At 47.2% G+C, this 16,193-nt stretch overlaps 1 protein-coding gene across 3 annotated transcripts in view; it reads left to right on the top strand.

Moving 5' to 3' along the window:
* kdm5bb (lysine demethylase 5Bb) overlaps positions 1-15,974 on the top strand; it is a 53,461-nt gene extending 37,487 nt beyond the window's left edge. For all 3 annotated transcript variants that reach the window (XM_084069483.1, XM_084069484.1, XM_084069485.1), the window contains 12 exons: positions 445-595; positions 2,047-2,161; positions 2,902-3,263; positions 4,265-4,403; positions 4,822-5,001; positions 5,848-6,009; positions 7,022-7,185; positions 8,254-8,626; positions 10,082-10,160; positions 10,777-11,324; positions 14,522-14,824; positions 15,836-15,974. In XM_084069483.1, coding sequence (XP_083925609.1) covers positions 445-595; positions 2,047-2,161; positions 2,902-3,263; positions 4,265-4,403; positions 4,822-5,001; positions 5,848-6,009; positions 7,022-7,185; positions 8,254-8,626; positions 10,082-10,160; positions 10,777-11,324; positions 14,522-14,824; positions 15,836-15,952 — 2,693 coding nt within the window. In that variant the 3' untranslated portion in view covers positions 15,953-15,974. The remainder of the gene's footprint in view (positions 1-444; positions 596-2,046; positions 2,162-2,901; positions 3,264-4,264; positions 4,404-4,821; positions 5,002-5,847; positions 6,010-7,021; positions 7,186-8,253; positions 8,627-10,081; positions 10,161-10,776; positions 11,325-14,521; positions 14,825-15,835) is intronic.
* The last annotated feature ends 219 nt before the right edge of the window (positions 15,975-16,193 follow it).

Genomic DNA, 16,193 nt, shown 5'->3' on the forward strand with positions numbered 1-16,193 from the left:
TTTAACCATAGTTTTCTCTACGGTCTAAAAGTGGGGCAGCATACTTCAAAAGAAGTCACATTTATATTGAATTGCCAAAAAACAAGAATACGGGGAAAAACCTTTGTAGAAAATAGCTGATCTACAAGTTGTGAGCTTGTTGAGTTGATCGCCTATTTTCAGAGCAAATATTTGTTATGTATTTATATGTAGAGCGAAAACAGAAAAGACACTAGTATAAAGCCCTGAGAGACTCCGGTCAACTATATAGGATTTAACCCCTTAAGACCGGGTACGCATCTGTGCCATTTTCATATATAAATACATACATTGTGCGTAAGCGTCAAGCACATGATAGCTGAACAGCTTAACTGTGCTATGGATGGTTTACCAGCAGTGGTGTAAAGTAACTAAGTAAGTAACTAAGTACATGTGATGATGATGATGTCACTGTGTGTCTCTCAGGTCTGGCCACGTTCCGCTCGCTCCTCGGCGAATCAGAGGCCCAGCTGTTCCCAGACAGCGACCTGCTGCGGCGGCTGCGTCTCGTCACGCAGGACGGAGAGAAATGTTCCTCTGTGGCGCAGCAGCTGCTGAACGGCAAGAGACAGACCAGGTACACTGACCTGTTCTGTGACCACACTGTTCTGTGACCACACTGTTCTATGACCACACTGCACGCACAGCGAGATTTTGTGCCATTTAAAAGCTATAATAGGCCTATAGATAGATTAATAATAAGTCATTGATTTATTTCCCGCATTATTTCACCCACGGTTTATCCAATATTCATTAATAATTACATTTAATTGACCCAAATCCGCCCAAACTGCGGTTATCCGCGGCAAACTATCTCACTTGGCTCTGGGAGGAAGTCGACGTAGCACAAACAAAACCCATCTAACCCCTACTCATTTTGCTAGGATTGGATGGCTTAGGGTTGAGGACAGAGTACAGCAACTTGCTATGGGCCTGGTCTTCAAGATACACCACAACATTGGGATCCCCCTGTATTTGTCAAAATACTTCCAAAATGTTAATCAAGTCCATGATCGTAACACAAATCTCCACAAATCATGTTCAACCCAGATTTGGCTCAACAAAGGGAATGAACTCGTTCTCATGCTATTCATCAAAAATGTGGAATGCCCTACCAAAAGGAGTAAAGGAGTGTAAAACCCTACTCACTTTCAAAACTGCCCTAAAGAATCACCTTCAGAAGGCTTTCAAAATTCAAAAATGGCCCCTGTCCAAGTCCTAACCTACCCCATGTCCTAACCTAACCTACCCCCTACCCCCCCCCCCTCTCTTTCTTCTTTTGTACATATTTTTAATTTTTCATACCAGTAACCTGTAAACTGATTGTATGACTTTCTGTATAGTAGTGTGTATATCTGTCTGTCTCTTATATGTCATCATGATTTGTGTGCATGGGGATCTCATCTTAAACAAGCTAAGTGCTTAATGAGCTTTCCAGTTTAGTAGACCTTGTATTGTGAATTTGTACTTCCATGTACTGTTATGTACTGTCATGTACTGTTCTCATGTCTTACTAAATAAAGTACATCAATCAAAACACGTACGCAAGGAAACCAGGGTTTTGGTCTGCCTTCAGCCTTTCACTTCCGGTTGGTGCGACTATGTTTTCATTCCCACTAACAATATTTCTACACAGAACACTAACACCACTTCTCCCAGAGAACATGGATGGTTTTGGCTATAAGCCCACTTGTTTCTATGATGAAAGAGCAAGTTAAAATGTGAATATCTTTCTGTGGTTTTGTCTGCTCCGAGGACGCTATTGTTAAATGAGTTTCGGTTTGTTTCTAGTGGGGAAGGATCGGCAGGCACGTAAATCCCGCCCACTACATTTGATTGGGTAAAGCGCGGCCTGCTTCCTGATCTGAAGGCACGCCCACTTGTAGGCCAGTGGGTACGCGATATGACGAACCCCCCCCCCCCCCCGACAGATTCAAGCGGAGAGCAGAATCTGTTCTTGAGAGATTAGGGTCAAAGTGGTGGTTTCTGCTTCATGGTATTAATCTCATATCAACATGTTGTTTTTAGGTACCGCTGTGGGACGTCTAAATCTCACAGTCAGCTCACAGTGGAGGAGTTGCGTTCGTTCGTCAGGCAGCTCTACAACCTTCCCTGCAGTCTGTCCCAAGCCCCACTGCTGAAGGTAGAACGCCACGCTGTCATCTTTATTCACATTCACATCAGTGTTGATTTGTCGACTAAAACTATAACGGAAAATGTTGGTTGACTACCTTTTTTTAACTGACGAAAACTAAATAAAAACTAAGCTATGATAACTAAACCTAAGACTAAATATATTGACAATTTCGTCAACAAATAAAAAATAGACTAAAATGTTAGTGAGGGACTAGAGAAGAGATCCAGTAGAACTAAAAGACAAGTCATTTTATGTTTGGTTTTGCGCTCTGAAAATAACAGATCTACAAGCTCACAACGCGTCGTGCTGCGACGAGCTGTGAGCTTGTAGATCGGCTATTTTCAGCATGCAACCTAGAGTAAAATCAGCCATTACGATGCCATCAAGGCACTGAAAATACATTTTAGTCGACTAAATCAACTGTAGATTTAGTCGACTAATCTTATGATATTTAGTCGACTAAAACTTTACTAGTCTAACAGTAAAACATTTCAGATGACTAAAACTAAATCAAAATTTGCTGTCAAAATCAACACTCATTTATTTTTGTATCTTCATTTCCGATGAATCTAACATGGTTAAAATGGAGTTTGAAGTTACAATGGGTTTGTATAGGAAGGGGGCGTGTCTGATAAAATGAATATCAAATATCTGAATACTGAATCAAGTAACTGCTAGTGATGATGCAAACAGGCTAACAGCATGTTCTCTCCCCCCCCCCACCCACCCCCCCACAACAACCTCAGGAGCTGCTGAACGGCATCGAGGACTTCCAGCAGCACAGCGAGAAGGTCCTGTCGGACGACGTCCCGCCGGCCGTGGCCGACATCCAGAGCCTGCTGGACGCCAGCGCCAGCTTCGACGTGGAGCTGCCCGAACTGCCGGGCCTCCGCGTGCGGCTGGAGCAGGCCCGCTGGCTGGAGGGGGTCCGGTGGGGGGGGTCCTCCACCACCGCCCCGCTGGGCCTGGAGGCCATGAGGAGGCTCATAGACCAGGGCGTGGGCCTGGCCCCCCACCCCTCCGTGGAGAAGGCCATGGCCCGCCTGCAGGAGCTGCTCACCGTGTCCGAGCACTGGGAGGAGAAGGCCAGAGCGCTGCTGAAGGCCAGGTGAGCAGGAGGAGGGGTCAGGAGTTATTATTGTAGTTTAATCCAGGGGTCTTCAACGTTTTCAGGCCAAGGACCCCCTAGCTGAGAGAGAGATGAAGCAGGGACCCCCTACTCTATATTGCATAAAATTGTGTTTCAGATTCAGCTTTTTTTGTTTACTTGGTCTTCTCTTTTTTCCCTCTACACCTATACCTCTTTGCCAAAAATAGCAGATCTACAAGCTCACAACGCCTCGCACTGCGAGGCGTTGTGAGCTTGTAGATCTGCTATTTTAGGCTAAAGTTGTCCTCAGAAAAAGGGATGCTAGGGTTCAAGTGGTTAAGGTAAAACAAAAAAAATCCTATCACACAAAGATTTGGCGGACCCCCTGTAGTAACTCTTGAGGACCCCCTAGGGGTCCCGGACCCATTCAGTACGGCAGTTTTCCTATGGCCTCGCAGTAGCGGGGGGCCGTGTGGGGGGAGAGCCTGGCGCAGTCGGCGCACTGAAGTCAAGGCACAGACAGACGGCTGTGTTGTTGACGGACAACGGATGCACGCTTATGAGAAACAACACAAATAAAACCTGGTGAAACAGTTGCGTGCATTAGAGCAAGATGAGGATAAAGGAAACATTCAGTCTAAATCAGGGGTCTTCAACGTTTTCAGGCCAAGGACCCCCTAGCTGAGAGAGAGATGAAGCAAGGACCCCCTCTATATTGTATAAAATTGTGTTTTAGATAAGCCAAAAATAGCCGATCTACAAGCTCACAACGCCTTGCGCTGCGAGGCGTTGTGAGCTTGTAGATCTGCTATTTTTGGCTGAAGTTCTCCTCCTGTTTTGTATTCTATTTGTCTTTTTTAAACAATGTTCCAAATAAAATTCATTCATTCAATTAATTCATTCATATAAAGATAGAGCATTAATTTATGAAGAAAACATAAAAAGACGGTTTCTGCCCACGATGTCATGCTTGGTGGCTTATAAAGAAATGTGTGTTTTTCCCCCTCTGTCTCCCACAGACCCCCCCACTCACTAGAGACCCTCAGTGCGGCTGCAGAGAAGGCGGGCTCCATCCCGGCCCACCTGCCCAGCATCCTGCTGCTGAAGGACTCTGTGAGGAGAGCCAGGGAGTGGCTGCAGGAGGCTGAGGACATCCAGGTTAAGAACTATAACTGCTTCTGTGATGCTCCACCATGGTGTTTACTGCATTAAGACCCCGAACGCATCCGTGTCATTTTAACATTTCAGAAAAATTGCAGATCCACAAGCTCATTGTGCGGCATCGCGCTATGAGCTTGTAGATCTAGATATATATATAAATAAATACAAAACATCACGTGGATGCACCTGGGACGTACCATCAGTGTTGTAGCCTGGGGTCGACGTGTGTTTGGGGTCTCGGTGTCTGGTACAACCAGCTGTACCTCGTTGTAAAGGTGACTAATCAACGATAAAAAATAATATAAAACACAATACCAATTGGTATTATTAAAGGGGAGAAATAATCGACGAAGTTAAGTTTACGAACTTGTGGGCAGTTTAGTCAGTAATAATGTGTAATGCTGTGTTCCTCCAGGCGGGGGCGTGTGTTCCTGTGCTGGACGCGCTCTCTGACATGGTGCTGCGAGGTCGGGCCATCCAGGTCCATCTGGAGCCCCTGGACCGACTGGAGGCTCTGGTCGGCGAGCTACAAGAGTGGAAGGAGTCCACGGCCTCCATGTTCCTCATGAAGAACTCTCCCTTCACCTTACTGGAGGTAAACACACTCTCTCTTCACCTTACTGGAGGTAAACACACTCTCTCTTCACCTTACTGGAGGTAAACACACTCCCTTCACCTTACTGGAGGTAAACACACTCTCCCTTCACCTTACTGGAGGTAAACACTCTCTCTCTTCACCTTACTGGAGGTAAACACTCTCTCTCTTCACCTTACTGGAGGTAAACACACTCTCTCTTCACCTTACTGGAGGTAAACACACTCTCTCTTCACCTTACTGGAGGTAAACACACTCTCCCTTCACCTTACTGGAGGTAATTATTACTTTTTTAAACTTCCATCAAATCCAGTGCTGGACAAAGTAATCCCCGTGTCTCCTAGGGTAGTTAATACCCTCACAAAAACATGCAGTAATCCTGGTCTCTATACCGCCTCCCCCTGGTCAGCCGGGGTGCCTGATGGAGGGGAAAGGAACTGGTTGGAATAACGTGTTCCTTCCACACGCTACGTCCTACCGGGGAAACTCCCCTCCTGTCAGGTGACAAGAAGCGGCTTGGTAGCCTCTCATGCATTGAAAGAGGCATGAGCTCAGTTCTGGGCTCTCCCCAGGCTGGCAGAGGGAAAGTAGCGCCCAGGATTACATTTGGCACTGGATGAAAAAATGGTTTCCAAAATTGTGGGATAAGAATTTAAGAAATTGTCCGAAATTGTCAGCCGGACCACAATAGATGTATTGATCATAACGTGCTCTGAAAATGCACACGGCCACATGCATTTGAGAGGTTGAGAACCACTGAGCTAGTGGATAAGACCGGGGGTTTGAATCCCGGTGCGTTCCGCGCTGCCACAGGAGGCTGAGCGTTGTGTTTTTTTGTCCTGCCAGGTGCTGTGTCCCAGGTGTGAGGTGGGGGGCGTGGCCTCTCCCAAGAGGAAGAACAAGAAGGCTAAAGACTGGCCTCTGAGCGGGAAGAAGAAAGCGTGCGGTCTGAGCACGCTCAGAGACGTGGAGAGGACCCTGACGCTCTGCAAAGACACTACCTCTGCTGTACGTTACACACACACACACACACACACACACACACACACACACACACACACACACACACACACACAGCAAAGACACTACCTCTGCTGTACACATGCACACACGCGCACACACGCGTTTGTGCACACTGTCTTTTCTGTCTGATCAAATGAATATCAAATATCTAAATACTGAATCAAGCAACTTAAAAACTGTCTGGGGTGTTCACAAAAGCCTGAGTAGATGATAAAATGACCCACATTCTTTTTGAAAGTGAGTAAATGTACTTAGTTACTTTACACCACTTTTTTTCCCTTCTACACAACATTTCTACGCCAAAAAATAGCCAATATACAAGCTCACAACGCATCGCAGCTTGTTGATCGATTATTTTTGTGTACCCACCATGATATGGATGCTGGGGTTCAAATGGTTAACACATGAAGTGCCAGAGTTTTTTTTAAAACAGGGTACATCCAGTGCCAGCGTTTCTTACCGTTTACGCTGATCGTTTTAGAGCTGTAGAAACCTCCAGGAGGACCCGGATGTAAACAGCGGCTGTCTGGGCGATGGCCGAGGGTCCCGTCTAACGACTGGAACAATAATATTTCTAACGCGATCCGCCATTGCAGAGTGATCGCCCGTCGAAAATGGCTTGTTTTCACCACTGTAAAAAAGTATGGAGATTTATTTTTCTCCAAATCCTATCATTGGAGCAGACGGAAGTGACGTTTTTTGGGCTCATGTCACATCCGTCCATTCCATTTTACATGGACCTAGGATCGTTCCTAAGTTGCGTTAGAGCACCCCTTGTGAAAAAAAAAAATTAAAACACATAGATTTACGGTTTTGGCACTCGACGGGTGTAATTGAAAACATGTAGATCTACGTGTTTCGCACATTAAGTAAGTTACGTACGCCACCCAAAACGAGCCTTTTTTTAATGAGTGGACCTAGTGTACAGCCTAGTGAAGGCTAAGTCTACGTAAATATAGGGTTCATGTGTAATGTTGTGTGGTGTTTTGTCCACCAGATGGCGACACTGGAGGAGGTGCGGCTCCGCGAGATGGAGGCCCTCCTCGCTCTCAGGGCGTCCAACGAGTCCAAGCTCCTCCCCGCCGCAGACTGCAGCGACCTGAAGGTGTGCCTGTGTCACAAGGCACCCATGGGTGCCATGCTGCAGTGCGAGCTGTGCAGGTAGGCTATACCGTTAGCTGGGTGGGATGGGGTGGTTAAATCCAGTGTGTATGTAGATTGGCTATTTTTTGAAAAATAATAGCAGATCTACAAGCTCATGAGCTTGTAGATCTGCTATTTCTGAATAGCCAAAGAAATCTTAAAAATGACACAGATGCGTTCCCGGTCTTAACTCATTCTCTGCCAGACTTATTTCTGGCTGTGTTTGCCCACTGCCAGCGATTTAGTGTTTTTTATAACTTAAAACTTTTCACAATTTTTTTTTTCATTATGATCGCAAGTCCAATCTTTTATACACACCGGCGATACGTGCACGTCGCTCAGACAACAAACATTCCGATAGGGGCGGAGTCTCTGTGCAGCAGCCCAAAGTAAAAATACCATGTTTCGCTATGTGAACGGAAAACTCACTTACTTTTTTCACCTCACCACAGACCTCGCTAAATCCCTTATGATCGCGTGTTCAACTGTTTGTAGACACACAGGGTAGTTGTGTGAGTGGCCCAGAGAAGACATTTTCAATCGGCGACATTCCATTTTGCAGTTGTAGCAGTTTCTAAACAGCGTTTCTAAACAGCGTTCCACGGCGGAGAAAGACAAATCTGATTTAGCGGAAGGTTTAGAGCGGCCTCAGGCGGAAACGGAAATCTTCGATAGAGGATATGCGCATGCTTAAAGTGAATGGCACATCGAGTGGCAAAGCGAGTGGCAAAGCAACATGCAAAGTGAGTTTAACATTGTTTAATGTTGTGTAATGCAATCAGATATGACTTTTCTGTTTGGATGCATGGGCTGTCAAGGCCAGAAAGAATATTTTTGACACTCAGTAGGCATTCCTGCATAACTTCCGGGTTTGATGATGATGTCACACGCATATCCTCTATAGACGTCATTTCCGTATCCGGGTGTGCTACAATGAAATGTGTCACTTCGAGAGATGAAGGACGGTGATCTCTTTATAAAATCAATGTTTTATCAAAATTACGTTTTTTACGTTCTTGGCAGAATTGTGAATCTACTCCCCTCCGTTTATTTTTTTTAACCAATCAAACGCTGTGTGTGTTTCAGGGACGCCTTCCACAGCGTGTGCGTCAGGGACCCATCCTCCTCCTCCTCCTCCATGATGGCGCCCGGCGAGGCGGAGCCGTGGCTCTGCCCGCTGTGCCGGCGGTGCGAGAAGAAGCCCCAGCTGGGCGAGGCGCGCGCCCAGCTGGCGGCGCTGCTGCGGGGGGCACGGCTCCCCGAGGGCGACGCCCTGCGCCACGCCGTGGACAGAGCCCTCTGCTGGCAGCGCCGGGCGCTGCAGCACCTCTCCGACTCTCCGGCGCACCACACGGCGTCGTCGTCATGTGACAGGCCGGGGACTCCGCCCACTCTGACGCGCTGGGCGTCGTCGCACCACGGCGGCCACACGGCGGTGGAGGAGGACGACAACGCGCAGGTCAGAGAGGTCGACGCGTTGTCACCCTGGTTTTGAATGTTTGAGCTGTTTGTGCCACTTTGTTTAAAAAGTGGAGTCGAGGGGTTTGAAACCACCGTGGTACATCTGTTTGGTCAATTATTACATAAGCGCCTAATCGCATTTTTTTTTTTAGATAATCGCAATTATTTTTAATTTTTAATAATCGTCATAATCGTATCCATGTTGATTTTAAAAAAAAAATGTTTTCATACATTTTCCAAAAATAGCTCACACTATTTCTACTATTTAATTTTCTACTATATAGAAAAGTATTAAATATGTCAGTAATTTCTGTGTATATTTCAGTTATTTGTCATATCTGCCCCCAGGTGTGCGATTTTTGATTACGAAGCCTAAAAGGCAAACAGAAATTAAGTTTTTATTCATTATGTTCCAACCAAACACACAATTACAATTTGAGTGACAATTAATTGTCAACTTAAATTTGTAATGGAGCCCTATGGTTAAGTGTATAAATGAACACATTCGGAGGGAAGCCGTAGCCTGGTAAACCCTCCCTCCGGAAATCTCATTTCCATTTGATTTCAGGAGTGAGTCTGGCATGATCGCCCATTCTGCAATATTGGCTGTGGGCTGGAGTTGGGCGGGAGTAATACCGTTGACTGACAACCCCTTCAGCCAATGATCGTTTTTCCCCTCCAGCCAATCAGCAGACCTCCAGACTAATGTGATGCAACGGGACTTTTGACACGGCCATGCCCAAAATAGGTTGCCTTATTGGGATACATGCGTGGCACTGCCCGCCCCTCCCGGTTCTCAGAATTTTTATTTTTAAATAGGCTCTGTCATGATTAATTGACTACATATATGAAGTCAAACAACTCAATTCTATCCAAACGATATCTTAAAAGTAAATTCCGTGCCTCAAAAAAGAAGTTTGAGTGTAACTGGCCACAGAAACAATGGCGGATCGTTCCATTTTTGTCGGCTGCACTCGGTCCCATTCGGGCTCACTCGTACTCGCCACCTGATTGGCCAACTGTCGCTGTCAATCACAGAACGATGAGCGACGACGCTGATAGGCTCGGTTAGCTGGTAATTCCACTAGAAACCCCCACAATGGGCGTTCATGCCAGACTCACTCCTGGAATCAAATGGAAATGAGATTTCCGGAGGGAGGGTTTACCAGGCTAGGGAAGCCGGGCGGTGGATATGTGTCACTACACGTACTCCAGGAGGGAGTGTTGGGCAGGAGGAGTAGCACCGTCCTCCCGGTAGGAGCTCCTTATTATTGACAACCTGAGCCAGTAGGATACAACAGCAGTGACGAGCAGTGGGAGGAATTAATTGGCATAACGACTACACTGGGGGGAAACTATGGGTGTGGGGGGGGGTTCCTTGTGCATAATCATAATAATAATAATAATAATAATAATAATGCTAACAGTGCAGTGTGTGTTTTGGTCCATCCAGGCTCCATATCTGACCCCAGAGTGGAACAGGACGCAGCACGCTGTCTTCTACACAGAACACAGATGTATTCCTCTGCAGGGTCAGTCACTACAACACAACACTGCTCTGTCATTGTTTACTGTAATTATATATATCTGTTGTCTGGCAGAAACCAGCTCCAAAAATGTTCATTTTTCAGCAGTGGCGTGCACAGACATTTTGAGGGGCAGGTGCTCAAGTAAATTATCCTTTTTTTTGTTTACTTGGTCTGCTCTTTTTTCCCTCTACACCTATACCTCTTTGCCAAAAATAGCCGATCTACAAGCCCACAACGCCTCGCAGCGCGAGGCGTTGTGGGCTTGTGGGCTAAAGTTCTCCTCAGAAAAGGGACGCTAGGTTTCGAGTGGTTATGGTAAAAAGAATAATCATATCACATAAAGATTTGGCGGACCCCCTGTAGTAACTCTGAGGACCCCCTAGGGGTCCCGGACCCCCTGTTGAAGACCCTGCTGTAAACTGAAAAAAGGGCACTTCTGGTCAAGAGGGCAAAGGGTAGCACCACCTAGAGTCTATCTGTGCACGTCCCTGCCTAGAGGGGAAAGTGCAAGCCGTTTTGTAGAATCACTTAATTTACATTTTCTTATGATGTGTGTGTGTGTGTGTGTGTGTGCGTGCGTGTGCGTTTGTGTGCGTGCGTGCGTGCGTGCGTATCACAGGGTTAAGTGCAGACCTGGAGGAGCTGATGGTGGAGGGTCTGCTGCTACCGCTGGGGCTACCGGAGGTCAGCAGCCTGTACCACAGTCTACTGAACAACACGCCTCAGAACACAGCCTGCTCCATGACGCCCCCGCAGGACGACGGCCACACTACAACCACAGCCTGCTCCATGACGCCCCCGCAGGACGACGGCCACACTACAACAACCACAGCCTGCTCCATGACGCCCCCGCAGGACGACGGCCACACTACAACCACAGCCTGCTCCATGACGCCCCCGCAGGACGACGGCCACACTACAACCACAGCCTGCTCCATGACGCCCCCGCAGGACGACGGCCACACTACAACCACAGCCTCCTGCTCCATGACGCCCCCGCAGGACGATGGCCACACTACAACCACAGCCTGCTCCATGACGCCCCCGCAGGACGACGGCCACACTACAACCACAGCCTGCTCCATGACGCCCCCGCAGGACGACGGCCACACTACAACGCAGTGCAACAACAGCAGCTCTCAGGGAAAGAGCCACCCGCGGACAGAGGTGCAGAACAGAGGGGCAAGTCTTAGATATTTACGATGAGGCCGACAAAATGGCCAGAGTGGCGCTGTTTTACCCTGCGCCGACCTGCGGTGTCAGAAAGAATTTATTTTAACGCAAGTGAATGGGTTTTTTGACAAACTTTAGACTAGATTTTCTTACTGTAATAAAAATTGTCATAAATTCTATATGCTTCCAGTCGCTAGTTTAAAGTCTCCTTTCAATCATCATGATATGCGTTTTGCTAAATTATGGTCCTATTTATTTTAAAATTGACGATAAAGTAGGCTATTCTCTAGGAGGGGCGGGATGATTTGATTGACAAGCTACACAACCAATAGCATTCATTCCCCGCCCCCCGCTCTTGATTGACAAGCTACCCAACCAATAATGGTCTGGTCTCATTCTGACGCGTATTGAAAGATGGCGGACCTACAGTCTTGGAACAATCGGCTTCATTTTCGGTCTGTAGAAAGCAGCGGAGTGGGTTTGTCCATCTCATTTATACAGTCTATGTGCAGAACAGATACCTGCATTTTTAAATGACCCAAACCAAGCGTGCAGGCTTCTTTCTTTGGCTTTGTAGGTCAGGGACGTGCACAGATAGACTCTAGGTGGTGCTAGAGCACCTGCCCTTTGCCCTCTTGACCAGAAGTGCCCTTTTGAAAAAAAAAATATATATATCTATATATATTTTCTTTTTCAGTTTACAGCAGGGGTCTTCAACAGGGGTCCTCAGAGTTACTACAGGGGGTCCGCCAAATCTTTATGTGATATGATTTTTCTTTTTACCATAACCACTCGAAACCTAGCATCCCTTTTCTGAGGAGAACTTTAGCCAAAAATAGCAGATCTACAAGCCCACAACGCCTCGCGCTGCGAGGCGTTGTGGGCTTGTAGATCTGCTATTTTTGGCAAAGAGGTATAGGTGTAGAGGGGGAAAAAGAGCAGACCAAGTAAACAAAAAAAAAGTGTAATTTACTACAGCACCTGCCCCTCAAAATGTCTGTGCATGCCACTGCTGTAGGTATTGATGTTTTGTACAGGCTGCAGGTGAATCCTATTTCAGTCAGGACAACTAGGCAGCAGCAAACAAGGAATGAGCAATGCAACTTCCCCAATTAAATAGGGTGCTCTATTATGAAGTGAGTATGTGATTGGTTGAGAATAGAAGCATGGAGCTGGGACCGACCAATGGTTGTGTTTCCCCTTAGGATGAAGTTGTAACCGTGGCGCTGAGAAGCCCTCCCGCGCGCACGCGCATTTTTAAAAATGACTTTTGTAATGACATTTTCTTTTTAAATTAGTATTTTTTTGACTCAAAATATTAACTCAGGTGTCTGAGATGGACAGTGTCTCTGTGGCTATTTTACAACCACCAACAGTCCTTGTTTATGTCTGTCAATTAGTGACGCAACACTGACCGCTTTCTTTTTCTCCCAAATAAAGTCAGCGACTTTCTGCGGCTAGCGTTAGTTAGAGCACTGAGTTCCCTGACAGAACGTGCTCTGAGCATGTCTGTACTAAGAGCATGTCTGTCATGTCTGTACTAAGGGCATGTCTGTCATGTCTGTACTAAGGGCATGTCTGTACTAAGAGCATGTCTGTACTAAGAGCATGTCTGTACTAAGGGCATGTCTGTACTAAGAGCATGTCTGTACTAAGAGCATGTCGGTACTAAGAGCGTGTCTGTACTAAGAGCATGTCGGTACTAAGAGCGTGTCTGTACTAAGAGCATGTCTGTACTAAGAGCATGTCTGTACTAAGAGCGTGTCTGTACTAAGAGCGTGTCTGTACTAAGCGCATGTCTGTACTAAGAGCATGTCTGTACTAAGAGCGTGTCTGTACTAAGAGCATGTCTGTACTAAGAGCGTGTCTGTACTAAGAGCGTGTCTGTACTAAGAGCATGTCTGTACTAAGGGCATGTCTGTACTAAGAGCGTGTCTGTACTAAGAGCGTGTCTGTACTAAGAGCGTGTCTGTACTAAGAGCGTGCGTGTCTGTACTAAGAGCGTGCGTGTCTGTACTAAGAGCGTGTCTGTACTAAGAGCGTGTCTGTACTAAGAGCGTGTCTGTACTAAGAGCATGTCTGTACTAAGAGCATGTCTGTACTAAGAGCATGTCTGTACTAAGAGCATGTCTGTACTAAGAGCATGTCTGTACTAAGAGCATGTCTGTACTAAGAGCATGTCTGTACTAAGAGCGTGTCTGTACTAAGGGCGTGTCTGTACTAAGAGCATGTCTGTACTAAGAGCGTGTCTGTACTAAGAGCGTGTCTGTACTAAGAGCATGTCTGTACTAAGGGCATGTCTGTACTAAGAGCATGTCTGTACTAAGAGCGTGTCTGTACTAAGAGCGTGTCTGTACTAAGGGCATGTCTGTACTAAGAGCATGTCTGTACTAAGAGCATGTCTGTACTAAGAGCGTGTCTGTACTAAGAGCATGTCTGTATTAAGAGCATGTCTGTACTAAGAGCATGTCTGTACTAAGAGCATGTCTGTACTAAGAGCATGTCTGTACTAAGGGCATGTCTGTACTGAGAGCATGTCTGTACTAAAGCGCGACGCTCATTTCTTTTCTCAAATCTGATCTATGTTCAGACTGCGTACAATCTGGAGTCCAATCTGGTTAGGACAGTGGTCTTCAACCAGTGGTCCGGGGACCACCAGTGGTCCTTGAGGGAGTTCCAGGGGGTCCCCAGCTAAATGATAGATAGGAACCAAATGGACCCTTATGGGTCTGTAGCTCTGAGAGTGTACAAATGGAACCAAATGGACCCTAACGGGTCCATTTGGTTCCATTTGTACACTCTCAGAGTTAAATCAATATTGATATTATAATACAAATTGGGGTCCCAGAGATAGAAATGCCATTAAATGGGGTCTGTAGCCCTAATGCATGTTAAACTGGGGGTCCTCCAATTAAAATGGTTGAGAATCACTGCTAGAGCCGTAAAAATCGTCTCTTATTGGGGGTCCCTGGCATATCTTTTCAAATGGGGGTCCCTGGGCTAATGTGTGTCAATTTGGGGGTCCTTGACGCAAAAAAGGTTGAAAACCACTGGGTTAGGAGATCTGATCTGGGTTAGTGCCAGTCTGAACAGACCCTGACTGTTTCTTCTGTGAAATTTAATCGTCTGCGTCTCAAAGCTGATCAAAACCTTTTCTTTTCTTTTGTTTTTCTCTTCTCAACGGGGTGAAGGACGCGCTGAGCGGCTCGGAGAAGAAGCCCAAGCGCCCGCTGGAGCGGGACGTCCTGGGCGAGGAGGAGGGAGGAGGAGGAGGAGGAGGAGGAGGAGGAGAGGAACACCGGAGCCAGGAGGACAGGAAGCTGCGTCACAAGAGGCAGAAGATGAACAGGAAGAAGAAGAGCGGCGAGCGCCGCGCCACGTCCATCTCCTCGTCCCCGCGCTCCGACTTCTCCCAGTCCGACGACGACGAGTCCGACGACGGCGAGGCGGCCGTCTGTCCCGCGCAGAGCTGTCTGCTGCCGGAGGGAGACGAGGTCAGGTTCTTTACCCACAAGCCCCCACAGTGGTCAGGTTCTTTACCCACAAGCCCCCACAGTGGTCAGGTTCTTTACCCACAAGCCCCCACAGTGGTCAGGTTCTTTACCCACAAGCCCCCACAGTGGCTCACAGTTTACCCACAGGTTCAGGTTCTTTACCCACAACCCCACACAGTGGTCAGGTTCTTTACCCACAACCCCACACAGTGACTCACACTTTACCCACAGGTTGATGGTGTCGTAATGGCTGATTTTACACTTGGATGCATGCTGAAAATAGCAGATCTACAAGCTCACAATGCGTCGCAGCCCGACGCGTTGTGAGCTTGTAGATCTGCTCTTCTCCACTAATCTCTCAAGAACAGATTCTGCACTGCGTTGGAATCTGTCTTGAAGGTTCGTCAGAACGTGTACACACTGTGTGGGAGTGGGCGTGGCTTCAGATGAGGAAGCAGGCCGCGCTTTATCCAATCAAATGTAGTGGGCGGGATTCACGTGTCCGTCGATCCTTCCCCACTCGAAACTTAAACCGAAACTAATTTAACAATAGCGTCCGCGGAGCAGACAAAACCACGGAAAGATATTCACATTTGAACTTACTCTTTCATCATAGAAACAAGTGGGCTTATAACCAAAACCATCCATGTTCTTTGGGAGAAGTGGTGTTAGTGTTCCGTGTAGAAATGTTATCTAGTCGGAATGAAAACGCAAGCTCACCACCGGAAGTGGAGCGGTGAAGGCAGACTTAAACCCCGTTTCCTTGCGCACGGGTCCTTCGTTAGCATTGGCCCAGAGTCACACTGAGGAGGACGAACAGCAGAGGTCGCTGCTTTTCCTTTTCAGTGTGTCTCTGGGTTCCGAGATTGCTTCTCCACTAGATCCCTCACTAACATTTTAGTTACTTTTTATTTCGTTTTCGTCAGTGAAAAAAAGTAGTCGACCAACATTTTTCGTCATAGTTTTAGTCGACGAAATCAACACTGCTGTGTGTTGTCTCCTCTCTCTCAGGTGGACTGGGTCCAGTGTGACGGCAACTGCAACCAGTGGTTCCACCAGGCCTGTGTGGGGGTCACTCCAGAGCTGGCCCAGAGCCAGGACTACATCTGTGTGGGCTGTACCATGTGAGACGGAGGGGAGGACTACATGTATGTGGGCTGTACCATGTGAGACGGAGGGGAGGACTACATGTATGTGGGCTGTACCATGTGAGACGGAGGGGAGGACTACATGTATGTGGGCTGTACCATGTGAGACAGAGGGGTGGGCTGTACCATAAACCACAGACACAACACCAAGTGAGACGGACAGACGTACCATAATAAATAAAAAACGACGGACACGAACACGAAAGCGAGCTCGCTGTAAC

The sequence above is a fragment of the Gymnoscopelus microlampas genome (assembly GCF_963454915.1).
Source record: "Gymnoscopelus microlampas genome assembly, chromosome: 10".
NCBI lineage: Eukaryota > Metazoa > Chordata > Actinopteri > Myctophiformes > Myctophidae > Gymnoscopelus > Gymnoscopelus microlampas.